At 43.1% G+C, this 27721-nt stretch overlaps 1 protein-coding gene across 20 annotated transcripts; it reads left to right on the top strand.

Annotated features, from left to right (window-relative positions):
• The first annotated feature begins 1654 nt into the window (after positions 1-1654).
• On the top strand, positions 1655-27067 carry mapta (microtubule-associated protein tau a). Of its 20 annotated transcripts, XM_069704518.1 has the most exons (18): positions 1655-1795; positions 9810-9948; positions 12137-12229; positions 12910-12969; positions 14226-14249; positions 16494-16522; positions 17102-17257; positions 17560-17626; positions 17725-17763; positions 17981-18234; positions 18996-19088; positions 19601-19693; positions 19842-19934; positions 20937-21029; positions 22091-22172; positions 24170-24276; positions 24967-25117; positions 26797-26888. In XM_069704518.1, exons 2-18 carry the CDS (start codon positions 9828-9830, stop codon positions 26799-26801), a joined length of 1560 nt encoding a protein of 519 aa, XP_069560619.1. In that variant the 5' UTR covers positions 1655-1795; positions 9810-9827; the 3' UTR covers positions 26802-26888. The 20 variants fall into 20 exon arrangements, with proteins under 20 accessions (XP_069560619.1, XP_069560617.1, XP_069560616.1 ...); XM_069704516.1 differs by lacking the exon at positions 24967-25117 and having other exon boundaries at positions 1691-1795; positions 14229-14249; positions 26797-27067; XM_069704515.1 differs by lacking the exon at positions 24967-25117 and having other exon boundaries at positions 1691-1795; positions 26797-27067.
• The last annotated feature ends 654 nt before the right edge of the window (positions 27068-27721 follow it).

Below are 27721 nucleotides of genomic sequence, written 5' to 3'. Positions count from 1 at the left end.
GAGACACACACATCACTTAACACTTCGACTCTACAACAGTTCAGAGGGACATATTGTGCTTTATTAATATTTAAGTGACTCTAGAAATTAGCATTTTATGTAGAAAACATGATAATCTGAGCTTTTGCCTATAAAAACGTATTTCAGCGTGTTAATTTACGTAATTACAGAATGAAAACTTGTACAAACTTGTTCAATTTGAAGTGTTCACCTGTAGGCTGAAGATAATTAGGTTCCATATGTAGGGATCTCATTGTGCCACTGGCTGTAGAGATTAATCGATCAGATGATAGACGAATTAAAACTATTTGGGAAAGAAAAAAAATCATTTGTTTTGTTATTTCGCCGGTATAAAATGGAGGTCGAAAGAAGAAATGTTGCTTCTTTGGAAGAATTTTATTTTTGGAAGTGAAACGTCGTCCTTCAGCCTCAGACCACACGAGGCTTTTAAAAAGGTGGGCGGGGATCCCACGGCAGCACCTGGCCCGCAGTGATCTCCCACCACAGGATGAAACCAAAGCATCTTCTGCCACACAAGCTGGCGGCAGCTGTTGCACCGGGCACGTTTCCAAAAACAGAAGAAGGACAGAGGGCACAAAGAGTCCCGTCTTGCCAACGCGTTCAGAAACACATCTGACCGTCAATAATCCCGCCGCTGTTTTTTCCACCGGAGCCGAACGGCTTCTCGACTTGGTGTAAAAGTTGGCACCCGGCGTGTGATGGCGAGAGGCCACGGGGAGGCCGGTGGGAGAGGAGTGACACAAGGGCGCACTGTTTAGCCCCGCGGGCCTCCAGCGCTTCACGTGCCAAAGACTCGACCTTTGTGTGCCGACCGCACCGATCTGTTACTGTAGTCCGGCCTTTCTAAACGGTTCAATCCCTTCAAGTCTGCATCTGACCACAATGTGGCGCTACAGTGAAAGGTCTGAATACGTCTGCCATTTTTTATTTTTTAATAAATTTGCAAAAATGTAAAAAAAAAAATGTAGTTATCCACAATAAAGTGTGCAAAAGGGGAGCAGATCTGAATACTTTAGAAAGTGACTGTTGTGTCAAAAATAACTTTACAACAAAATGTTCCTACAAAGAACAAATAATCTTGTCACGTATTTTCTTGTTTCTGCCTGATTTTATTTTCCTTTGTTTTGCATTGTTTTAATCCTGGAAATATCATGTAAAGCCCTTTGTGATTTGGTTTTAAAAAGAGCTGTATAAATGAAGTTTATTATTATAATTATACATTATTATAAGAATAAAAGACTTGGAGTGGATAAAATCTCCAAAGTCACAGAAAAATGCCCTCATTGGTTTATAGACACCAAAACATGGTGTCCATATAGTTTTTGACAACTCGGCATACAAAATATATTCCAAATGTGTTTCTTTACAGTTCAAATTGGGACTTTTAAACCTTACATAAAATGTTGAAATCGTAGCGGTGTGATGAATTACCACGTCGGAGCTTCATTGGGTCTGTTTTTTTAAAACAGTTTTTCATGTGACCCGTGTTGCTAAAAGAGAAACTGCCCTGCGTTTGCAGGTCTTTGTTTACACCCTGCATGAAACCAGATGGACTGGAGGCTGTTGTGAGCACACAGGTTGCATTTCAGGACGGCCAGGCGGCGGCGCTCCTCCTCCGCAGCGCCCCGCTCCGGCCTGCCGCTGCAACTGCATCCAGAAGCTGCGCGTGTGTTTGCTTGTGTGAGTGTGAGTGTGTGTGTGAGTGTGTGAGTGTGCGTGCGTGCCCGGTGAGCGACTTGTCCGCTGAAGAGACGACACCGCTGTCTGCACTCAGGTAAGAAAAGACCGAGATATTTCCTCTTTCTTTCCACCGATCCGGTCCTCCGGTGCAATCACAACCGGAGACGGTCCGAGCGACGTGCGGGAACAACACCGCGTCGTAATTCTCCATCGGCATTCGGGCTTGTCACTTAATATTTTTTGCATGAGGTGGGAGAGGTTGGGCCTCTGAGCGGCTTCACCTAGAGAAATATCGTGCACAAGAGCAGAACAAATAATAATAGACGCTTTCCTTGCATCGTTTGTGGGCATTTCGTCTCGCGCAGCAGTTTATTTCTCGTGGTTTTTCTTTTTTGTCTTTTTAAAATCGCGCGTTTTCATTGTGCAGCGACTCCTCCATCTTCATCGATGCTCATCCTCAACAAACAGAAACCAGGTTTCGTTTGCAGCCATCATCGCTGCGAGCCTGGAGGAGCCGTCACCTCCCCACTAGAAACGGCGTATATTCCCGTGTCCCCCCTCCTCCATCAGCCCTCCGGAGCAGGTCCTTGTTTTCGTCCCAGCCCTCTTTGGATGTTGTCCTCGCGCGCTGTAATCCGCCACAATATTTATAATCTCATTATTCAAGGACCCGGGAGGACAACGATGCGACGTTATTTCTCTCACATTAACCCTGACGTTTCTTTTTATTGCGTATCTTTCTGATTTTATTGCAGTGTGTTGAGTGTGATTTATTTTTTTTACAAGGACCCAGTCTGCCCCCCCCCCTCTCCTCTTCCCATTATTCTGGATCTTTCGTTTCTTTCTTGCATCTGAGGACCTTAATGGTTTCTAGCATTGCTGTACGTGGACTCCTTTCTTCTGTCATGCTTCATTTCTGCATCTGAATCAATGCAACAAAAAAAAAAAAAAAAAAGCCGCCCTCCCCTCACCCACCTCCTTTCCTCCCCCCGCAGAGTATTTCATTGATTCCTGTGCTTGTCTCCCCTGTTTCACCATCCTTACATTATTTAGAGAGCCACAGATACTAAAGGGGGAAAAAATAGGAATGATGCAGTGCCTGCCTGCCTGCGTGCGTGCGTGCGTGTGTGTGTGTGTGTGTGTGTGTGTGTGTGTGTGTGTGTGTGTGTGTGTGTGTGTGTGTGTGTGTGCAAATGCCAAGCCCATTTTTCATTTCGGAGCGCGTCTGCGTCTCCGCTGTCATCGCGCAGCTCCCAGCGCGCTGAACCAGGATGCTTATGTGACACATATGGGCCAGCTCGGTAATCTGGTCCCGGGGTCAGCGGACACGGTCTGATCCACCGACGGTGCCTCAAAGCCTCCACGCCAAAACAAACAATAGGGCTTAGCGCGGTGGTTTTTTTTTTTTCACCTGTGGGGTTGGATGAACTGCGTGGATCTCTCCTCCGTGTCCTCGCATTCGGACACACCTCTTTCACCATCCCTCATGGCTTTCACTGGTGGTGATGATGATGATGATGAGGAGGGTGAGGGTGGGGGGAGGAAGCGGGCATGTTGTGTAGTCTGTAAACCGCAGCAGGGAGCTTTTCCAAAGCAGCCAGATGATCCGCTGAAAGCAATGAGAGACATCAGGCAGTGGAGAAAACTATATAAAATGTCTGTACGTGTGTTTGGGTGTCTGAGCAGGACGAGAACAATGAAGCTGGAAACTGAAATAATCTGATTTAATAGCATGAAAGATGTTTTATTTAATGTGTTCTGTCTTGTTAACGGTCAAGAAAACAGTTTGAAGTTATTCCCTTTAATATTCGTGTGATTGTTCGGCGTCTAAAATGTCTGAAAAATTGTGAAATATTCTCTGATGATCGGCAACAGTCACAAATCCAAAAGTGTGCTCAGTTTGCGCTCATAGAAAACCTGGGGGAAGCCGGTAAATATTCACATTTGAGAAGCTGCAACCAGAAAAACAATTGATCCGTCATCAAAATTAACTGCCTCTCAAAGGGCTCATTGATTTACTGATTTATTGTCGAGGGAAACAATAAAGGAGTCGATCTGACCGTGGTTAATAATAACAATAAAAATAATAACGGTTAATAAACTGCAGGGACCAGAATGAAATCAGGAGGATGGAACTTTTCTAACTACCAAAAAGTTCAGGGGCGGGGCTTCTACTGCTGGACATCTCTGATTGGTCGAGGACTCGCAGCATTTGATTTACTGGAAACGCGGCTAAAGACACGATTTCCATATTGCACTTCTATTAAGATGCAGAACATCCTGACTTCTTAAAGTCTTTAGTAGGAATCTTAACTCACATTCCCAAACATTTGGGCCTATATTTCCCATGATGCAGCTTGATAGCACCTTTTAGCTAGTAAACATACGTCGTTTTCAAATGACGTTGTACAATGAAGCTTGTAACGCAAATCAGTATTAACAACCAAATAATAATAATAATAATAATAATAATAAAATCAGTCGCAGGAGTATGACTTACTCCCGCGACTGATTTTAGACTATGTAGGTCTTTGAATACTTGTAATGGAGTATTTTTTATATTAGTTGTAGTTTTACAAAGAAAATAATCCAAATACTATGACCATGTTTACAGTTTAATGTCTTTGAATAGACACTGAATATCTCTTTAGATAAAGGTTTGTGTCGTACAAACCACCGGGACCAACAGAGGACGTTCGGCCCGTAACGAATGGATTAGTGTTATCAATAAACCGAACCGCCACATATTCACAGCATCTCATGAAAGCAGCTGATAGTAAATCTAATATCTAGAGAGCAGGCGTGTGTGATGTGACATCCTCAGAGATGCGGGCTGATGGTTGACGTCCACACCCTTGAAATGAAATAATCACTCCTGTCAATTTGTCCGCTAACAGCATCGAGTCATTGACTTCCCCAGCGTGGCCTCGAGCGTCGGGCATTATGAAATGAATCCACGTTAAAGTGCTCCATTTAGCAAAGACTTGACAGACTATTTGGTTCATGCAGGCTGCGGTCCAAGAGAGTGACCGCACCCAGCCGGCCGGCCTGGCGTTGGACCGACCCGGCCCGACCCGTGGAGATTAGGCTGGCAGAACCGGCACTTAAATCACTCATCTGGAGGAGCTTTTATATAAATTACTCAGATTTACTGGGTTTGACCGGAGAGCTCAAACACTCAGCCGAGCTACTGATTTAGCAAATAATCATGAAAGTCTCTTTTTTTTTAAGCCAGAATGGCAAAAGTTGATTTACAGGGTCTTCTTTTTTTTTTTAAATGATGGTAAACTAAATATCTTCTTTGGGAAATTGTGATGCACATTTTTGTCACTACTTTCTGACATTTTATTTTACAAAATCACTTTTTTTTAAAAACATTTGAGCCAGACCTAATCTGATCCCCTTTGTGGTCCTACTTTTGATTTATAACCTTATAAAGTCAAAAAGTAATTCCCAGACTTATCCTCTAGCAGAAATAATACTTTCCATTTTGCATGTATGCATTCATTAAAAGGTGCACGAGGAGAAAAAGATATACCCGACAAGAGTTGTAAAAATCTTCCAGTAGAAGCTGCTTATACGTCTTTTTTTTTTTTTTTTTTTTTTTTTGTCTTGTTAAAGAGGAGGAGGAGAAATGCCTCGGCAGCTTTCGAATTCTTGGTACGCAGTTAATTGGCACCATGCTGATGGAGGACTTTGGCTCATTGCACCACTAGAAACCCGTGTGTGTGTGTGTGTGTGTGTGTGTGTGTGTGTGTGTGTGTGTGTGTGTGTGTGTGTGTGTGTGTGTGTGTGTGTGTGTGTGTGTGTACACAGTAAACATGCAGCAGCTGGAGTGTTTGATTACTTAATGCTCTGCACCATGAAAACACGACAATAATTTCTCGTTTTGAATTCCAGGATTGTCGCTTTAAAAAAAGAAAAAAAACAATGTCAGTGCGTCTTAAACTCTTCTAAAAAAAAAAAGAAATTTAAAAACTGGAGCTGAAAGTCCAGCGTTGATTGTGTTGACAGTTATTTAGCTTTAGGAAGGTGGAGCGGCGTTGAACTGCGAGGCGGATGTGTTGAGAGGTAGCAGGGCGTGGTTGACATCCTGGAGGTAAAACCAGGAGGCCGTGTACGGGCCGCCCCTCCCTCCTCCCCGCCCCCCGCAAGATGTTTCCCCTCCAGCGCTCAGACGGAGGGGCAGAAAATGGAAACGAAGCTCCACCTTCAGCCTCCTCCCGCTGCAGGGCCGGGCCCACATTAGAAAAAAGAAAAAGGTAGATTCAGCGAGTGTCTGCTGGAGGCTGGGCGAGAACACGGAGAGAGCGATGCGGGAAAGTAGGTCAGGGATGCAGAGGCAGCCGAGCATGAGAGCAGCATCCTCGTCTCTCGGCTGAGCTACGAGCGGCGCCGGTGAGCGTGCGGGCCCGAAACACGGCAGCAGAACAACTCCTCGGTTTGGTTGAAGACGTGACAATGAGCCGGAGCTTTTGTTTTTGTTCTTTGGAGTGAAAATGGGACGTCTTCGATTTTTTTTTTTAGCTTTCTGCTGTGTATTCTGTTGTAAAAATAATCTATCGACTCATTCAGGGGTTCAACTAGCCATTACTTTTTTACTATCTACATATTTGTGGACTATTTCTTTGATTAATCTGTAAAAGAATAAAAAAAATTGTTAAAAAAAAGACCATATCTGTTAAATATGGTCTGGATTTGTCCAAATAACCCAAAGAGATTCAGTTTCTTATCATGTGAGACACCAAAAAGTGGCAAATCTTCAAATTTGAGAAGCTTTAACTTGGTTAAATAAAAATGACCAATTGTTATTGAGTCATGAACTGTTACTTGTTTACACAGAAAGCTGCTATATAACAAAAGATTAATAACCTTTTCTTTAAGAACATAATTCGCAGATTGCTAAACTGACATATACATTTTAGGAAGGAAAGTTTAGTCCCGTTAACGTCAGTCTATTGAGGAAGAACATCCTCACATTTAAGAAGCAGGAACCACACAATGATCTGGACTGTTGGTTCCTACATTTCCCATGATGCACCTTGGCATCTTAGCAGTTTTGTGTTTGACCGTCCCCCTCATTGTACATGCCCACATCTTGGTGACTCCAAACCTCCAGTTTATAAAAGAGGCTACATGAATTAATCTGTAGACTCAAACCTGAACCGAGATAACATCAGTGAAATCATTTCTCTGATCTTTCAGTGTAAAAATCAAATGTTCTGCTTCACAGAAACCAACATTTCTGAATTTGGCCACGCTGAGTTTGAGCGGGCGATCAGTCTCGGGCTGCACGTCTCGTTGCGTCTTGGGAGCTGCGTCAACATCCCTGTTGACCGAGGTCTGTGCCAAGATTACATTTTCACACAACCCCGAGAGGAACAAGCTGCATCAGCAAACCTCTGGGCCTTTTCCCCTTCGCAAGGCTGCGACAAAGACGGCTGTCAGTTTCCCCTTTTCTGCGGCAGGTGAAATTTGTGTGCGTGTTTTGTTCCAATTCAAATCATCCACAGGGTCCCGCCTCCAAACACACAGAGGGAGGGACTGCTGTGAAGTTTACAGAGAGAAAGACTCCGTTTTGGAGATTTCACCAAGTGAATTTTTGGTAGAAAGTCCCCCCCAAAAAAACCCTCCTTAATTTGACTTCAGACTTTAAAACAACCATGTTTCTCCCGTAATATAGTCATGATCAGACTAGTGCACATTCCTTGCGTGCGTATGATTATCAGCTTAAGGATCCAGTTCTTATCAGCCCCCCCGAGTTTGTTTGCTCTCCAACTGTCTGAGCTCCCGGATGCAGAGTGGACGGCCTCTCGGAGGGATCGTCTGCGTTGGCAAGTGTGCAGATCTGTTCTCCTTGTTTGGATTCTGTCATGTGTGACGCCACAATGAGAGTTTTGTCCGGGAGCCGTGTGTGAGGACCGACAGTACACTATTCATTAGACTTTCTATGAGACGCACACTCTCCCATTTTCAATATATGGGGACTTCCTCTTTTTTTCTTTTTTTTAAATGGTGATTTGCTCTTTTTAAAAGCACAAAACTGCTTTTATTCTATATTTTTCTTACAGTCAACAAATGGCAGAAGAGTAAAAAATATGGTTGATTAAAAGTACAAGTTTCGCATTTCAAATACAAGTAAAAGTATTGAAAGGTTGTTGTTTTTTGGCAAATGTTACGCAGACAGGACTATATCGTGCATTTATTGGGGACTATTTTTAGCTGCGGACCTGCCGTTTGTGCCGTTCAAACATCCAAGGTCAGCAGATAGGAAGGTGCAACACAGAGGGAAGGTCACACAGCTGAGCCGAGAGCCCCTTTAGAATGGGGTTTTATAGGGTGTAGTAACCACGGCAACGGTTTAGGCATTACTGCTCGTAAAGAGACGGTTGCATCAGGTGCCGTTCACATCGCTTGCACGGTGTTGAAGAAAAGCCTCGAGAGGAGCGGCGGTGGAAGAACTCGGGTCCCTTTTCTGCTGAGAGATGAGGGGGAAAACATTCACTGCGAACCACCTGAACTGATTTGTCTCCCTGCGTCTTCTGTTCCCCAAAAATTGGCCAAAATCTGATGTTTCTCTGCTCCAGTTTCAGGTCGACGGTGAAATCACAACGTGTGGAACAGCTGCTGATGTTGATCTACAGATGTAAACAGGGAATACTTATGAAAGTTACTGCTTCCCCTGTTTATGTGCAACAGGAACAGGTTGCAGTAGTTCAGGGTGCTTCGGAGAGAAATCTGAAGGGTCATGAGGTGATTTAGTTTTTTTACTTGAGAAACAAAGAAAAACTAAGACAAATCTATTTTCAGTTTTTGCTATTATTTCCTTTTTCCTTTTTTAAATGATCTCATGAGAATCTGAAAGGGGAGATGTGTCTTTTGGACCTCTGAGTATTTCCAGCTCCAAGTAGGCACTGCTTTTTTATTTTTGTTTGTTTGTATAAATCAGGGGTCAAAAGCTGAAATTGTATGATTATATAAGCTGATAATAGAATTTGTAAAATGTAAAAATCGTAACCTGTAGCGTAACGAGTAACTATATCGGCCAAATAAACATGAGGGGGGAAAAGTACCGCGAGGACGGTTAAACTACTGAGTAAATAAAACTTTCATTTAGTAAATTCACGAGTAAAGACGCTTTTTGTCGCTTTCCACCACCGAGGACCACAAATATTGAGGCAGCAGGTTTTTTTTGCATTTTTCTGATTCATTATCATTACAACTTGGTGCCGTAATGATACGACCTGCGTGTTTTTTGGCCGTGCCGGCTTTAGGCAGCGCTGCACCCCTCGGAGAGATTAAAGCGTCATGTTGACGTGACAAAGTGGGCATGAGGCTGAAAATAAAAGGTCGGGATCTGCCAAATCTGCATCGACCCACAGGACACGGAACGAGCAGTTTGGATGCCGAGACTGATTATACCATAAGCTGTCTTCACTGTGTGTGTGTGTGTGTGTGTGTGTGTGTGTGTGTGTGTGTGTGTGTGTGTGTGTGTGTGTGTGTGTGTGTGTGTGTGTGTGTGTGTGTGTGAGGGCAGTGAAAAAAAAAAAACATGATTCAAACTGAAAAGTGCTGACGTAACTTTGGTTTGGCTTTAATCTGATATGTAATCCTCTTTTTTTTCCTCTTTCTTTTTTTAATGTGATTTGACGCAGTTCACATCTCGCTGGTTTGAGGCAGCGCGTCAGGACCTTTTACTTCCCCCGGTCCTGTTGTGCAGTAGCTGCGTCCTAATGACTCGAAAAGTGGCGGTACACGAGACACTTGTTGAAACATTTGCTCCGGTGGAGTCACAGTTAGTGGGCGGTTGTTTAGGAAGTGCAGCCGGTCACGGAGAGGACGGCGGCTGCACGTGGCCAGAGAGGCGACTATTTCTGCCTGCGAGGCCGTAACATGAAACGCAGACCCCACGTCAGGATGTATAAATAACCGGGTTTTCACCGACTCAGTGTCTGTTTACATTTGGCGGTGACGGATTCGGTTCTCGCACGGCGGAAGACGAAGTGTCCTCGAAGTCCCGTGCACGGGAAATCCGTAATGTGACACGATCCTCGGAGGACGTTTTTCAACGTTCCCCTGACCGGTCGTAACTTTTGCTCTTTTTGCAGCCTGACCCGTGACTGGCAATGGACTACATGAACAACGCCCCCAACAGCTACAGTTCTGGAGACACCATGAGCGCCTCCTTAGCCAACATGACCATCAACGACCAGCACCACCAGGAGAACGGCGTCGCCAAGATGAAAGGTCAGACATGGGAAACACAAACAGAGCGGCGCAGCCAGCCGGAGAGATGTGTTCTCAGTGAATGTGGGGCATAAATGAACCGGCCGGACAAAGACGAGAGGTCACGTGAAGTGTCACTTAAAACCTAAACAAAAGAAAAAAAGCAATGTAAAGTCTCGGTGATGAGACGCTTTCCCACCACGAGCTTCAGCGCTCCTCACCGAGACCTCTGACCTCGACTGAAAGGATGAAAATCAGTCGGACGATGGAGACGTCGCTCCAAAAAAAAAAAAGCTATTTTCATTCACGTTGTATTGAGACCTGGTTACGACGGTCTCGTCAGATTGATGACTCAGCATCCATTTCTGTGTCTGTATATAAAACCATTACTCAATGATGGCTCGTGTACTGTATGACACAGCTGGTCTTTTTTTGGCTGACACGCGTACAGTTTTCCGAGCCCACTTCATAACATAATATATAAATATGATGCAGTTTATAAGCATTTCATAAATGTTTATAAACCATTATAATGTAGGTTTTCTCCTGTGACGTATTGATAATATAGAAATAGATCATTATTATTATCATCACAGTTGCACAGGTTAAAGGTCGACGAGAATATAGATGTCCAGTTTCCCCGAGAGTCCCTGTAGTCTGTGCAGAGTTTCAACTGCTCTTTGTTTCAGTCTCTCTTTACATAATGGATACAAGACGTGCTCGACTGGCGCTGCATGAGTGCCGAACCGCAGCTGCACTGAGCTGCTCTGTATTTCCAGGCATCTGGGTCAGACCCTGAGAACGAGCCCTGTCTCCATCTTCTGCCTCTGTTCGCTCCCGATTCAGCCCATCAACAATCAGGCCATTAATGCTGCGCAGAGAGATGAAACTTTTTTTTTTAAAAAAGAGACATTTGAGGACTGAAATGTGAAAACAAAGCAGATAAAGGGGTCAAACGAAGCTCCGTGTTTGTTGTGACTAAAACTAAATCGCTGCAGCGCCGACAGATTGTTCAGCTCGTAGCTGATTATCAGTTTCAGGCCGATCAGCAGTGTGTTTTCTCCCTTTCTTTTTTTATCCTAATCAACCGTACGGCCAATTAGTACGTAGCCTAGCTTTCCCCAGTTTACAGCCCTCGTTAGTGCAGTCGTTCTCCCCGTTCCTACTTCCCATCATCCCGCGTGCAAACAGGAAGTGGCGTGCGGTCTCGGGTCCGTCTGCAGAGGTAAACGCTGAAACCCAGAGTGAGTACCCGACTGACTCGTTAGGTAGCGGACGTAGTGTCTGGACCGGGTAGCGTCTGTAGTGGGAAGGTTAGCCGTGTGGTTGTAGCTAGTTTGAAGGAAATGTCGATGGTTTAGTTTCTTCTTGGCTGTAGAGTCCAAGTTTCAGGTTTGTTCCCAAAATGTCCAAAAGGAAAATGATTTTTAGAGACTTAATCTTGTGAATATGGCCGACTGTCACATCATTACAAGATCTGGATCTCCTCGTTAGGAGATTCTCATAATTTAATGTCGACTTCCTATCTTATAAATATGAGATGAAGATTCAATAATTTAGTAAGAGAAGGATCCAGAGATTCTCATAGTTTACCATCTAATTACAAAATCAAGATTTTCATAATTTACTACCTCAGTTTTTTTCTTAATTAATCTCAGTTTACACTCATAATTACAAGAAATATCTTTTGATTATGAAATCTAGAGATTATCGTGATCTCGTAATCTCAATTTACTCTCATAACCAAGAAAGATTTTCTGATTATGTGACCAAGACATTTTTGTATCTTAAAATCACAATTACAATTTACTATTTCATAATTACAAGATTTGGATCAAGCATCAAAATCACTCCTAAAATACGGTCACATTATTTAAAATCGAGACATTTGCTCACGGTGTGATATTTGATTGAGTCCTCATCGTGTTGTGTTTTAGGGTTTTATCATTTCCTCTTATGAATGAATGTCCATCTTATTTCTTGAAAATAAAAACTAAAAAACCTTCAAGCACCTTTCATGAAACTGGACTTGAATAACAGTAGAAATGTTTTTAACCTTTCTGAATTCTACTTCACAGCTTCCTTTTAGAAATGTTATGTAAAAAAAAAAAAAAAAAAAGAAGAAGAGAAATGCAGCTTTGCTTCGTCTCCTCGGTGTGTCTGTTGTGATTCCCTCCAGTCTGACCTCCGGTTCACCTTCGATTCACAGAGAGCGAAGCGGCGCTCGGTGAAAACGGGGTGAAATCTGTGTCTGAACTCGGTGACCCGGCGAGCAGCCGTGTGGATGCCGCGGTGCAGCCCGGTACGCCCGCCTGCACTCCTCCCCTCATGAAGACTGAAACGCTGCTTAACCCTCACTTAGCATGTTTTAGTTTGTGTGCAAATTATCACTTCATTTCTCCTTTTTTTTTTTTTTTTTTTTTTGGTTAAAGTAATAACCTTCTTTTGTTTCAGATATAATTGGAGAAACATTCATCTTTACTTTGTGGTTTTTCTTTCTGCTTCCTAACTCGAACCCGTCTTCATTTTAAGTTTGAGTTTTCCTGCTTTGAAGCTGCTCGGCGTGCCTGATATTTACAGCCAGCTGGCGCTAGTGAGGACACATGCAGCTGTGTTGTTTTCCAAGAGCAAGGTGCAATGGGAGCCTCTTACCCAGAGAACAAGTGGCATCGCAGACCAGCGGCTGACATGGAAAATGTTCAGGCGCTTTGTGCCTGTAAGAATTAGCCACAGTAGCTCCACTCTGGGGCAGACGGGCTTTGATCATAAATATGGAGAGCGACAACTAGTCCGAAGCGAAGAGGGAAGGAGGGTCAGCAGGTTGAAAAGCCTCCTTGATCTGTTAAACGGCTCCCTGAGTGCAAAAACATAAGAAAACACCACAGCTGACCTGTCGCTGCCGACGCCGGCAGCTTCAGCCGAGTAAACCCGGAGAAAGCGTCAGATTAGAGTTTAACGACTGACATCCGTTCATCTCCACAGCCGAGGCGTCTGCAGAGGAAGGAGGCGTCGAAGCCGCGTGTGAAGACGAGGTGCAGCTCGGTACGCCTCCGGTGGAGGAGCTCCCGCCTCCTTCTCGGCTGCTTGTGCATCCATTTTGTTTTGCTCAGCATCTTTAGAAAGTTTGACCGCAGGAGAAATACACTTATTGGCTTTTTGCTGAGTTAGATGAGGAATGATACCGCTGTCATGTCTGTATGGTAAATCTGAAACCAACCAGCACCTCCACAGCTCACTAATTAACATTAGTTCATTAATGACCTTTTTCAGATCGATGAGGGCTGCGACGAGCACCAGTTACCCTCAATCAATTAATCACGAATCACTGTCTCAGTGGAGTTTAACAGAAGGTTGATATCAGCTGGTCGGTAACAGAAGAGTTTAAAATGCTCTTATTGTCATGCTGTTTTTATGTGAGCAGCGAACACATTCAGTCCCTGGTTAAATACAGCACTGATGTTATTTAACACTATTATTAACTGATTTCAGTTTTTGTACATATAAATCAAATAAAACATGAGCGCGCCGCGCTAATTGTTGCCCGTGTTTCCAGTGTTAATGCTAAACTGGCCGGTTATAGTTTATATATTTCTATTTAATGATATGAAAGTGGTATCAGTCTGCTCGGATGAGAAAAAAAGCTGATGAGTGCATTCTTCAAAGTGTCAGACTAAGTTTTTATGACTGAAGCTGCCTGCTGCTCTTGTTTTTGCTCTGATTGTGAAATGAAGCTTATTCTGTTTTTTTCAGCCTCGTGATTGGAAGAGTTTTTTTGGGGGGTGACCTAATCTTTGGCTTTGCTCTTTTTCTTTTCTTTTTTATCATGCAACATGATCATTGGCAAACTTGAGAGGCAAAGATGTCCTCCTTTCTTTTCTTTTCTTTTTTAACAAAAAGATGGTTTCGTCCTGGCTCCTCCAGATTAAAAGGAACGTCCAGGCAGATTTAAGACTCCTGTGATCTGTTGAACAGACGCCACAATAATGTTAGAAACAGCTGAAGAACCACGTGGGGCACCAACTTTATGTGGTACAGCTGCACCATGCAGGATTAAAATACAAACCTCTGTGTGCCTTTGCTCCCTTACGCTTTTAAATGATGTTTTAATTGAACGATGCCTAACTTTTATTTGCTGTGGGCTTTGTGCATTAATGGAGGACATGCTGTGTGTGTGTGTGTGAGAGCTTCTATCGATTCCTTTGCAGTGGCTGAGTGCAATAATCGCTTAAGAATGACAGAAACTCATTACTGACTCTGCTCTCATGTCTTTTCCTGTCCGTCTCTTCATGTCCAATCAGCAGCAGGAGGAGCAGCTCCAACAGGTAGGCTACTGGATGTTTTATTGATGGCACTCAGAGTGTATTTATTTACTGCAGGAGATAGATATGAATACAGCCATGAGTCCAGGTGGACAGAAAAGTGACCCGGAAGGGAAGAAGCTGTTCTCTGTAGTCCGTTTTATTTATGACATTAAACTTGTATTTAAATGACGCTTTAATAAACTTAAAAAATGTCATTAAATGTACAGATTTGTAATTCTATTTCCTTAATGTGTCCCTAAATAAGTTTTAAATGGCATCACAAACTAATTTTACACCCTCATTAAGGGAAACTTTCTCACTGTTTACATTTAAAAGTGTTTTTAATAGAATTCTGTCACGTTTAAAGTGCAATTTTATCATTAATTAATGCCAGAATATGTAAATCAAACGATGAATTGTCAAATATATTGATTTAAAGAGTTTTTTTTATTCAAATTAATAAATTATTGATTTAAGCAAATATATTAATAATAATACACAAATAGTTGTATATAATGTGTTAATTTATTATTGGATGGATAATTATACATTGTATAAATCTATAAGTATTTTGTTTACACACTCAGACCTGTATACATACACCTTTTTTTTTTTTTTGGAGAAGGGATGTATTATTTTGCACTTTTAGGATCTGATCAGGAAGACCTCCTATCACAATGATTATTGACTATATGACTATTATTTAATGACCTATTTTACTATGAAAATGCATCATTCAGTGGTCTGTTCGTTATGTTCACTGGAATGCATCATCTCTCGTCACCACATTGTGATGCATTACTGTCCATCTCCATCTCATTTGGTTTTGAACCAAACTGTGTTTTGTTTCCACCATTAATCACTTCTCAGTTCGTGGTCTTGCATCATCACCTGGTGGAGCTCTCTCATTTTCTGGTGTTTTTTTTCTGGTTTGTGAAAAACTTATATTTTCCCTCGTGGACCTCACTTCTTCACTTTTTTAATTATTTTTTTTGGTTTCAATGGGGAGATGAAAAAAACAAGTGCTGTGAATTGTCATCATTAATCTGCTTTCCAAATAAATTAGTGAAGGCTTCTACTGGAGTCCACAGCGAGTTTGCATTCACGCAGCCGGCTGTGCACGTGGCCGTCGAGAAGAGCGTTGACTTCATGGGAGCTTCCGGCTCTCCGGACCCAGGAAACAAGGTGGTGGCAGAGTGTGGGAAGAGGTTAAGTGACTCTTCATGGGCCTCTGAAGACCTCGGGTGTACGTCGGAGATCCGACGGGACATGCAGGCCAGCAAGGGGAGCCCCGAGGACGTTCTGAGGGCGATCAGCCTCGATGCCTCCGAGTGCCTGACTGAAATCAGCGATCTGTCCGGGACGCAGTTAGTCCGCAGCACTGCTCTGGAGGACCTGACGTCCATCGGAGACAGAGGCTTTAGGGTTAATCAGGGAGAGGAGCTCGCATCCGAACAACCAAAAGACACGCTGACTGATGATGGAGCGGCTTCAAAGTCCTGCAGTGAAACTACCCCTTTAGAAACAGAGCAGGCCGCTCGCACACAAAGTCCCTCAGAAGACCTCCATCCCACAAACAGCAGTCAGAACATTTCCGAGAAGTATCGCCTTTTAACCAAATTGCCATCCGACACGGCAGCTGAAAACAGCAGTGACTCATCGGTACATCGGCCCGGCTGTTCAAAGCCTGACATTTCTAATGACTCAGAGATGAGGAGCTGTGTGGCTCAGACCGCCGGCACCGCCGAGCTCCAGAAAACACCCTCCCAAAGCACCGTGGCCAGAAAGTCTATGGTGCCGGTCGCTGTGTTCAAAGGTCTGTTTGCTGTCATGTTCACCAGTTCAGAAACCAGTCCTCTTCAGTTAACTCCTTTCCACTTGTTTGATTTACAACGCAGCTTCTACTCTGTTATGCGGCACTCTCCCTCCGACTTTGTTTCTCTGGACGGTAGCTTTGACCCAAGGAGAAGCTTGTTGTCCTCCCTCCCCCCCCCCACTTTAACTTTTGGTTTCATCTCCATCTCTGCTCACTCTGCCGGTCATGCAGCCCACGAAAGCCACTGTTTTGGTTTCCACGTTGCATGCTGCATACCCAACGTCACGTCAGTTTGTTTGTTTTTGTCCATGAGAATGTGTTTAGGCACACTGGGAAGCAGAAGTCTTAACTTATTGCACTTGGGTGGATAGAAATAAAAGATTTAGATTTTAAATGTCTAAAAGAAAAAGGGTGAAAATCTAAAGTCTGCTTCTTTCTTCTTTCTGTAGCTCAAGCAAAGATGGATAATGGAGACAAGGTATGTGACCAAGAGCTTTATTGAAGTTATGTGTCATTTTTTTTTTTTTTATCATAATGCTGTTAAAGGATCGTAATGGTTTAATAAAACTTGGGTATTCATTTTGTAGTCATTTTTTTTTTAATATTAAACAATAAACACAATCATTCAGCTTTGGATTAGACAGAATTATTTGGAGAAGAAAATGAAGCCAAATGGTGAAATATTACCCAAAAACATCCACCTGACTCCAGTTGTACACGCACAGTTTTCTTGTGAATATTTGGCCCCTTCATATTATCTGGATACGCTTGTTTACAGCCTGTCTGATCATTCAAAAGGCCTAAATCCACCTGTGTTTATGTCACCGACTGGGACCTCTAGTGGTCGTGTGGATTTTAAGTACATCATTAAAACAGTAAATGGAAAAAAACACAAAAACAAGACCCCAGTTGTAAAAAACAAAAACAGAGCGATCCTTTGAACATTATTTTCATTCAGTAAAATCATTTCATTTGTTTAAATCACTCTTCTGTTTTACGGCCATTGTCATTAGAACTTTTTGTTTTTCATTCATTTTTTTCCTTCCTCATGAAAAAGACTCAAACTGCCACCGCGCCATCCTCTTCCCCTAAAAGACCGTCCCTAGTCACCAAGGCGGTCAAAACACACACGCCGTCCCGAAACGGCCACAGCTCGATCCCCGTTAAAACCGCTGGCGGCGGCGGCAGCAGCCCGGGGCCCAGGCAGCCCGGAGTAAGTACCGGTCTGAACCCAGCTCAGAGGTTGGACCTGAGCTCAGTGAAAAGGACCGACTGACTGACGCTCGGCGCAGATTATCGTTCAGTCGGTTTTGAACGCATCCCTCCATGTTTGCCACCTGACATCAACCACGAGCCTCCTCCATTCCTCACTTAACACAGTTTGACGCTCATTTGCAAGATTTGTGTGATTACTGCGCTTAAATGCCAACAAAACGAAAGCAGCTTTCCAAAGTAAAAAGCCAAACATCTCTGCTGAACACTGAACTCCTGTCGGGCCGTGTTGTTGCTTTTCAGACTGTCGGAGGTGCAAAGCCTCAAACTCCAGGAGCCAAAACCTCCGTCAGAACCGGAGCTCAACCAGGTACGAACCCAACACTTCACGTTGAATTTTATTGATTTGAGAAGGCGTGAGATTTAATTACTTCTTACTTATGATGTATCATATTTTTTGTGATACAGCTAGTCCCAAGAAACCCCCCACTCCAAAAATTGAAAAAGGTAAAAAACAGCAGCGCTCACTACTAGTCGCGCATGGCCACGATACCACAGTCTGATCCGGTTCCTCCTGGATCAAACTTGGTCAGCTTTTAGCCGGCAGAGCTCCTAGTTAGTTTGGTATTATTGCGATTGCGTCGTTATTATTTTCCTCGCTGAACGTCCAGGACTCGACACGTTTAAAACCCTCCTGACCCGTTTCCTGTCCGATTGTTTTAAGATGCCCAGAGCGGACAGAGCAGCCCTGGAACCCCCAAATCCCCCTCCAGCCAGGCGCTCGCTGCGAAGGCCGCGGCCGAGGCCAACAAAGTGAAGAAGATCGCGGTGGTGCGCTCCACGCCCAAATCCCCGGGCTCGCTGAAGGGCCGCCCGCCGGCTCCTCTGGCCGCCGCGGCGCCGATGCCGGACCTGAAACACGTCAGGTCCAAGATCGGCTCCACGGAGAATATGAAACACCAGCCGGGAGGCGGAAAGGTAACCCGACACCGAGACTCTTAATATCATCTTCCACTTCTCTTAATCCTTTTCCCTTTTCACAAGGGCATCCGTTTGGATCTACTAAAAACAGCAACAACAACAAACAAAAAGTATTTGGCCCCGCCCACTGACATTCAAATCAACCAATCAGAATCTTTCAGCTGAGCCTCTGAGAACTAAAACTCCTATCTACATCCTGATGTGTGCAGTGCAGTACAGTGTCGTGTGTGTGTGTGTGTGTGTGTGTGTGTGTGTGTGTGTGTGTGTGTGTGTGTGTGTGTGTGTGTGTGTGTGTGTGTGTGTGTGTGTGTGTGTGTGTGTGTGTGTGTGGCACTAGGGGGTCTATTTTAGTATTAAAAGCACTGCAATTCTTTGGTCTAATTTTATTCAGGCTGCAGTCACGTGTCAGATATTTAACTGATGAAACTGAGAGGATCATGTGTTGTGATATTTATGGAACAAAATAAAAATAATTTAAGTAAAAATAAAAACCAGTTTAAACTAGAGAAAAAGTCTTTATCCTGATACGGTCAGAGACGATAAGCCGGAAAAACAAAACCGGTACAGATGTTCTGTGGGTTTTTTTCCTTCCTGTTTTGCGTATTCGACTGCTGAAGTAAAAGAGAGGCAATAAAACCAAATGACTTTTAAGACCAATGCACGGTTAAAAGTATTTAAAGTTGCATGGCTTTCACAGCTCGCGTGTCAAACCGTCGTCTGCACTCTGAATCTAAAAGCTGGCGTTTTCATCCTTCCAGGTTGAAATCCTTGATCAGAAGCTGGACTATAGTAAAGTCCAGTCTAAGTGTGGCTCCAAAGACAATGTGAAACATGCACCCGGTGGAGGCAATGTGAGTAACTGAGGGATGAACTCAACACCTTGAGTATCTCTGCAGTTATGATCATCGAAACCAACTTTTGGTCAAATAAATAAATAAAGTGCTCTCCTGTAAGTGATCTTTATATTAAAATACATGATCAGAAAGATGGAGTCGGCTGTACAGTCACAGCCTGCTCAATTATCACTAATAAGATCAACTAAAAGCTCCAGGTCCACTCAGCCTGAAGAAAACTGTTTTAAAGCATTAAAGCTGGCATCTGGAACATTTTATTAGTTATTTGTTTTTTTATCCTGTCTTGAAAGACGGCCTGTGAATTTTTTTGATCGCACCTCATAAAGTCATTAGAAAACAGCCCAGTAGCATCACAAACATACAGAGTTACAGATGGCAGCTTTATCCCAGTGAGTCCAGTCCACATGTGTAGTTCTCATCCCCTTTAACATCTTACTTCCTCACGTCCAACCTCCCCCTCCTGCAGCTCTGCTCATTTTAACTCCTCTATTTCTTCTCGCACTTTGCAGGTGCAAATCCTCGATAAGAAGGTGGAACTGGGTAACGTCCAGTCTCGCTGTGGCTCTAAGGACAACTTAAAGCACACGCCCGGTGGAGGAAAGGTGAGCGACGTGCTGGTGTTTTGACTTTCATTTTTTTAAATAATTGCACGAGATATATAGACAGTACAGCTAAGTTATTAGTTAGTGCGTCACTCTTCAGCTCTGTGACTCAAAGGATAACCGTCTCTTCCCCTTCACACTTTTCCAGGTTGAAATCCTTGATCAGAAGCTGGACTATAGTAAAGTCCAGTCTAAGTGTGGCTCCAAAGACAATGTGAAACATGCACCCGGTGGCGGCAATGTGAGTAGCTTAAGGGATGAAACTCGACACCAAGTCTTGAGTATCTCTGCAGTTATGATCATCGAACCCTCTCGGCAAAAACAGAAAAGTGGTCTTTTGCTCATCCGGGTCGAAATACTTCAGGTTTTCAAAGTCAGAACCGTTTGGGAGACGATCGGGGCGTTAAGTTTTGGAACTGCACTTCTCAGGGTTCTCGGTGCTTTTTGGGTGACGTAAACAGGAAGTACAGTGTTGCCATGGATACGGTGAGCTAACTTTTTTTTTTATTTTTTATTTTTAGCTTACATTTATTAACAATTTGTCAAAATTGGCACAATTAACAGCAGCCGAATTAACTATCAGCAGTTCCTGTTTGCGCTGCACCCATTAATGTCCAGACAACTATCACTGGATTACTGAGACAGAAGAAAACTTTAAAATCTGATGATTTTTCAGGCAAGTTTTGTCGTTAAAAGTCTTTTTTGATTGATTTCTGAACTCGATTTATAGTCATTAATTCCCAATTGACTTTGACTTTACTCTGAGAAGTACAACTTCAACAAGGGCAGGAAAAAACAGTCTTTTAATCCATTTTTGAAGAATCAAATTTTATTTTGTAATTTTATTAATTGGTATTTTTAGTTTTATGATCCGTTATAGTGTGCTTTACAATGAAATGATGGAACACCATCTTATCCTTGCGTTTCTCCCTCACAGTTTGAGAACCTCTGACATAATTGATCTGATTTTAACGGCTCCACAGGGCCATAAGAAACATGTACCAATGTTGATATGAAGGCATCTCCTCCTCACGAGAGTCCCGAGTATCTCTGCGGTCATGATCCTCACACCAATGCTTGTTAAAAACAGATCTTCCCCTGTCCTCTTTAATCAGCCACGTCCCCTGGTCACATCTCACTCCCCTGAGCCTCCACCATCTAATTTCCTCTCCAGCAAACGGTCCTCATTCGCAGCTCCACTGCTGTTGATTCCTCCAGGATAACAGTGTTTTCAACTTTCCAGGTACAAATTCTTGATAAGAAGCTGGACTTAAGCAATGTGCAGTCCCGGTGTGGCTCCAAAGATAATATAAAACATGTACCCGGTGGTGGCAATGTGAGTAGAAAAGGGAGGGTGCCCGTGGCAAGCTGCAGGTATGCAGCTGCTGCCAAAAAACCCTTCGTCGTGCTTCTGCTGAATGCATCCTCACAAAGGGGCACGAAGTGTGTCGTCTGTGTCCAACCCGTTTCCTCCTGACCTCGATACTCCCGACACTCAGACCCGTTAACACCTCCTATTAACAGTTTTATCACTGAACTTATGAACAGTCATGAGCATTTCATACTGGAAACTAGAGTAGCACTAAACTACATTTTTTTCCTATCACTGGGTTTTCTCTGAAGTGTGCAGCCATGGTTTAGTGCTCGCAGTGACTCCACTGTGTTATGTCATGCTCATGGTCTAATCTAAGCCTGATAACTGTGCTTGAATCTGTGCTTGTCGGTTTTGATTGTGATCAAAAAGTCTGTTCTACCCAAACTGGCCCCCTAAAAGAAACCCAACGTGCATGAATCCTCTATGTGGATTTTGTTGTTGTTGTTGTTGTTTTTAAGTCACATTTTTACAAACAGAAATCTTTTAATTCTCTCACGGTTAAGTGAACTAATTGTACCATTAAAAAAAAAAAAAAAAGGAGAAGGAGTCTCTGCAGCGGTAACAAAGAGTCTCTGTCCGCGCCACCCAACTGTGCCTGCTGTCGTCAACACCGAGGTGACCTCAGCTCAGAGACTGAGCACTTTGTGTTCGGAGACGAGCGACCCCGAGATGAGGTCATCTATTCTGGCATTGTGGAGCACGGCTGAGAAATATGGCTTTTTAATCTGCGATCAACATGAGCAGTGCATGTTACAGAGTGCAGGAGATGCATTATATCTTTAAATAACAGCTGCACCGCCCTCAGGTGGTGCTTCAACACTTTAACATCTTAACCCAGTCTGTCCTCGTGTGTGCCATTAGGATCCACGTCTTCTTCCTGGTAGCGGTTTAAACAGACTAACAGGACAGTTTATAAGGTCGATTCCTCCGTGTGGCTGCATGCTAAGTTCACGTGGACCGGTCGGGTCACTCTGCATTTACAACCGACCGCATGTCTCTGCTCTCTGTTTTGTCCCCCGCAGATTCAAATTGTGCACAAAAAGATCGATCTGAGCAACGTTCAAGCCAAATGTGGATCGAAATCCAACATTCGTTACAAGCCAGGTAAAATAGTTATTTGTAATATCCTGTGATTAAAAAAAAAAAACTACAGACATCAATAAAACAAAAAGACGATAATCTCATTATTTCCTTTGGGAACAGAATATGGAGCAAGACACTTTACTTTAAGTTTTTAGAGCCTTAAATCACATCTTTGAGCTGTCATGATTGCACAATTGTATTTGATTGTCATACAAATAATTTCAGTGCCTGATTTAATTGTCTTTTACTGTGGTTGTGGATTCAGAGGCTTTTTCAAATAAATTAGCACCTTTAACTACCTCGTTTTTGCTGCAAATCACCTTCTCCTAGTTATTAGATTTCCCCTTTTTCATCTGCAGTAAAACCAAAATGTTCCCAGGAATATTGACGCAGTTGATCAAAAATCTGAAGTTAAACATCTCCAGATTAACATTCGATGGCGCTAATTGTCCATGATGTGCCATTAAACTACAGCAGGAGGAGGTGCAACGAAATAACATAATGAGAGGAGTTCAACCTTGAAAAACAAAGTACAAAGCCGACATTTCTGTTTCATGCGGCTGTTTTTACGCAGATGAACGGAAACGATTCGAAGGATTATGCGAAACGACGGCCGTCAGCTCAAATGATCAGTCAGGTGATGACGTAATAATTGTGACGGGCCTATTGCATCACAGTCTGGATCAGTTTAGTGTAACCTCCTCAGCACCTACAGTACTTTTACCAAAGTAATAAACATCTCACATAAATGTACTATTAACATTTTACATTAAAAACTGAAATTTAACATACAAACACTGTTAAAGATTTGAATGAGTACTTACCAACTCTTGTGGTTCATCATCTCTTGTTAGGAGGTCCACAGATGAGACGAGTCCCCAAACCTCATTTAATTGAAATAAATGTAGACAGAAAGTTAAAAAATATATTTTTTTGAACCCTGAACAAACCCGCAGATGGAGAACTGCTGGGTTTAACTTCACATCCTTACAAATCCTGAAATTAATCTCGGAGTTATTTGCCCTTAAAATGACGACGAAGTCTTCAAGTTCACATTTTAAAAAGTCTTAAAAAATGCCACAAACACAATAAATAATGAACAAGCAACAAACCTGTCCGTACTGAGCTGCTGTCTGTCAGCTGTCTTCGTTCAGGTATCTTCAACATTTTACTTATTTAGTGTTTCCAACCGTCACAGCGAGCAGCCGCTCAGCCGGAAGTCAGCCGGTAAACCGAAACACCGGAGTCGGTAAAGTTCGGTGTTGAGTCCGGTTTACTTCTGTAACTTCAGCTAACTTAAGCTCAGCTCGCTCTCGTTAGTTTCACACCAAAAATAACGATAATTCAGCGGTTTACACGTTTGACTGCGTCACGGATGTTGCTTCGTCACTCGAATACCGCGCGCTACGCGCGCGCACTTGGACATGCGCAAAGGCCCAGGCGCGATCCTCGACGTAAGAAACGTGATGACGTCAGGGCCCGCGCCTCAAACAGGCAGAAACCGATCAAAGAAAACAAGTCTTTTGAGTTCAAGCTGGATTTTTCTCAACAACGTCGGCTCGTCGCAGAGTTTCAGTGCAGTTTTATTTAAAGTGTAAAGTAACATTGTCCCAGATCACTTCACAATTACAGACAGCAAGCCAATAAAATAATAAAAAACCACATTAAACACGTCAATGTTTAAGAAATATAGCACCCTTGGACTGTAGCAGTAGAACTAAGAGATGGATGAGCTGGCCCTCAATATAAGATATAATAGGTTAGTTTTAAACCTAATATAACAGCTAATACTTACATTATGGATAAGATGCTGCATTTACAGTTCAGGTGTTTAACTAAAAATGTGTATAATAAGTATACATAATAAGTATATATAAGTAGTCATGATAATGTCACACAGGTCATTTTTTCTGCAGAATGAAGCTTTTATTTTTGATACTTGATCTTTATTGTAATATCGAAAAGAATAATGCCTCCATCCACATTTTAAAACAAACTGTACTGTGCTCTTTTTTCAGGCGGCGGAAATATTGAGATCAAAAACGAGAAGCTGGAGTTCAAAGTTCAGTCCAAAGTCGGCTCTCTTGACAACATTGGCCACGTCCCCGGAGGAGGACAGAAAAGGGTAAAAAACCATCACGACCACACTGCCGGTTAACAACAGCAGATCAGAGCGCTGACGCCCTCCTTTGTACCATCACAGTTCACCTGCTGCACGGCTCAGCTGTTTTATTTTGAATAAAATGTTTTAATATATTCCTTAAGTGCGAAAAAGGTAAAAATTTCAGAAACAGCAACGCTTTTAAACTCTCACCTTCGCAGTTTCCGTTTGACTCAGTCTCTCGTGTGTCCAGCTGTAAAACACCTAATAAATCCTATAGTAATAAATTCATACACTAATTTTTCCCTGGGTGTCGCCTGTCAGGCCCTCTCCTCTTCACGGAGGTTTGTTGGGGCCGTATGCAGCCGAAGGAAGGCTGCAGGCAAGACTGAGAGCTGAAAACAAGAACATTCAGGAAAAAACAAACAAACAGGAATCTCATTTTTCGTGAAATGAACTTAGATTCATCTCCACTGATATTAACCAGAAAAACCAGCTGAGCCTGCGACATCACTTCTCCCTCCTTCGTTCAAGCTTCTCCATCCAGCTGATTTTCACTTCATTTTAAATTATCAGTTTGCAGTCATCATTTTGTTTCATTTTTCACATGTTGTGTTGCATTTATTTATTTATTTTATTTCTGTTGAAGCCATCACGTGTATTTTTTTGTTTGCATGCCTTGTCATTATCTTCTGACTGGGGGCTCCTCTGTAGAGGGAGAAGGGAAAGGAAGGAGAGGGGAGCACCTCAGACAGCCCCTCCATCCCCTCCCCTGCTGTCACTCCCCCTCAGTCACCTCAGACTGTCCCTTCAGACCCCATCAAACCCATCCTGACGAACCCCCTCATAAAGATTGAGGACTCCTGTAAGTATCAACGAGCGCATGCAACAAACAACAGCTTTTATAGTTGGGTTTGTGTCGCTATAATATTCTGTTTTATCTGAGTATAAGAAGTGAAATGCATAAAAAAAATACTGACATTTTAACTCAGTATAATATTGAATCCCTAATTAACAACATTATTAACACAACAGACGCTAACAATAGCTGTGATATGCAGCCAAAGGTATGTAGACACTCGAACACAGTGAACCCATATAAGATTAAACATGTCAGTCTGTCAGTCTCAGGCCTAAAAAAATGCATTATTGTCTCTTTTTAGCTGCAAATTTAGATGTAATGCACATTTTCCTTTTTTAAATCATAATAATTTTGAAAATAAAGATTTAATTAATGTGAAAAAATGCATTAATTCATCCAGAAATTTAGGTTGTTCTTGGTGAAACTTTTACAAAATGCATTTTATATATATTTGATCTGGCAGTGCCTGCAGAAAAACCCCAAAACAAAGTGACAGCTAATTTAAGGATACCCAGTTTGTGATCTGGCTGCTTTGTCACACAGTTCCAGTATGTACAGCTGTTTCCCAGCAGAGGGCGCTCTTCAGCCTGAACCAGCGCTGCTTCTTCATGTTTTAATAGACTTTTTTTTAATCCCACATTGGAAGCAGTTTAATCGCTCACACATCAAATCATGACAGAAGATTAGTGAGAACATTAAGGCCTAAATTTATTGATATAAAATAAGATAATTGATAAATTATAACCTCTTTGAAATGACTCATTTTATTATCAGAATTTGATGCATTTGGTCGCAGGACATTTGGAAACTCTCAGAGGAACCGCACAATTTAATTATTGTGTGAACCTGTTTCATTTGACATAATGAACGTTTATATATATGTAAAAGTCCCGCAAGGTAAGGTTACTTAACTCAAGAACTTTTTTTTAAGATATCCTGAAGAACCATTAATAATTTTTTGCTGCGTTTTATTGCCCAGCGAGCAGAACGTTGGACACGCCAACGTTAAAGGAGGTCAAATTAAAGAAAGTGAGAAAACATGACAAAGTGCATTACCACCAAGGGCCACTAGAGGCTGGCTGCAAAAAACAAAAAGGCTTGGCTCCATAGACTCCCAAAGTCAATCAATTTTTTTTCCATAACTTGTTTTTGGTTTTGTTCAGTCGCTCCATCTTATTATGTTTTTTGGCGGTAAATCTGAAAATAAACCCGTTATTAATTAGAAAATAAGCTTCAAAAAGACGTGTTTTTGAGGGATTGATTGACAGGCCTGTAGTGCAGTCAGGTTACAGCTATCAGTGGGCGGGACGTCATGTTCCCGTGATTAATTAGATATTAGACCTTAAAGAGAAGCAGTATTTTTGTGGCCGTGGCTTCGTGTCGTTCAGGTTTCCAATCAGAGAGTCAGATTCACAGCTTGCTCCTCCCCCAGTTTGTCCAAATATGGTCACTTCTGGCTCCTAATACAAGATTGCAAACTTCGAGGCTTCAAAACGTCCGTTCACAAAATAACGGGCGACGTCAAGGTTGGTTGACGCTCGCCTAAAACCCCGCCCGGGGGGTCTCGACCCTCAGGTTGGGAAACTGTCCACTTCCTTTTGGCAACATGGTTAGCATTTTAGTAAAATGAAACGTGCATCATCTCCCTTGACCTCCACCCTCTCCGATCTCCCCCGCCGCAGATTGAGAGCCACAAACTGAGCTTCCGCGAGTCCGCCAAGGCGCGCACCGACCACGGCGCCGAGATCGTGTCCTTGGAAGACTCCCCCCACCAGCTCAGCACCGTGTCCTCCTCCGGCAGCATCAACATGGCCGACTCTCCGCAGCTGTCCACGCTGGCCGACCAGGTGTCCGCCTCGCTGGCCAAGCAAGGCTTGTGAACGCAACCCCGACCGCTACGCTCCACCCTCCATCTTCGAAAACAACACAAAAAAAAAAGCCCACACACGACACACGTAGAGGAGTTGTGACGTCTTCCTCGTTCGTCTCACAGGACTTTTTTTAGCCTCCCGTCACCGTTTGTCCTCCACTAACCTTTGAGAAGCGTTCGTTACGATTAGAGTAAAAAAACTAAAACAAAACCAAAACCACAGATTAACGAGTCGGCCGACAGCGTGTTTCACTTCTCTCTGTGGTCTTTGATCTCGTACTTACTTTCATTTCAACCTTTTGTAAGCGTCCCTTGAAGAGTCGAAGCAGAGCAAAAAAAGATGGTGATTTTACCTTCGTACACGTCCTGGTAAAAAAGTACAAATCTGACGTCGTTGAAGACTTGGTTTCCCGTCACATTGACTGTAAACCCTCGTAGAAACTTTAGATCTTCTCAGTGTCCCCGGTCAGGTTGGTGTTTTTCTTTTTGATAAAAAAAATTGCAGACTGTTGAAGTCCAGTTAGTCGCTGAAGGAAGGAGTTTAACGAAGGAGAAAGAAAACGGAGCGAGTTTCTCATCGAAGCGGAAGAAAATAAATCTGCTGGTTTTTGTTTTGTTGCTTTGTGTCGTCCCGACATGCGCTGCACCTCCAGCTCCTGTAGGGGGCGACGGCGGGAGATGAAGGCCGCGGAGAGGCCGGAGGAGGCGGCAGGAGGAGGCGGCAGGAGGTCTCCGGT

This window comes from Brachyistius frenatus, unplaced genomic scaffold (genome assembly GCF_029030835.1).
Source record: "Brachyistius frenatus isolate BFR_SWC_R1_liver_20210118 unplaced genomic scaffold, ASM2903083v1 Contig_51, whole genome shotgun sequence".
NCBI classification, from domain to species: Eukaryota; Metazoa; Chordata; class Actinopteri; family Embiotocidae; genus Brachyistius; species Brachyistius frenatus.
The sequence above is the reverse complement of the archived record's forward strand: the minus strand, read 5'-3'. Positions and strand labels throughout refer to the sequence as shown.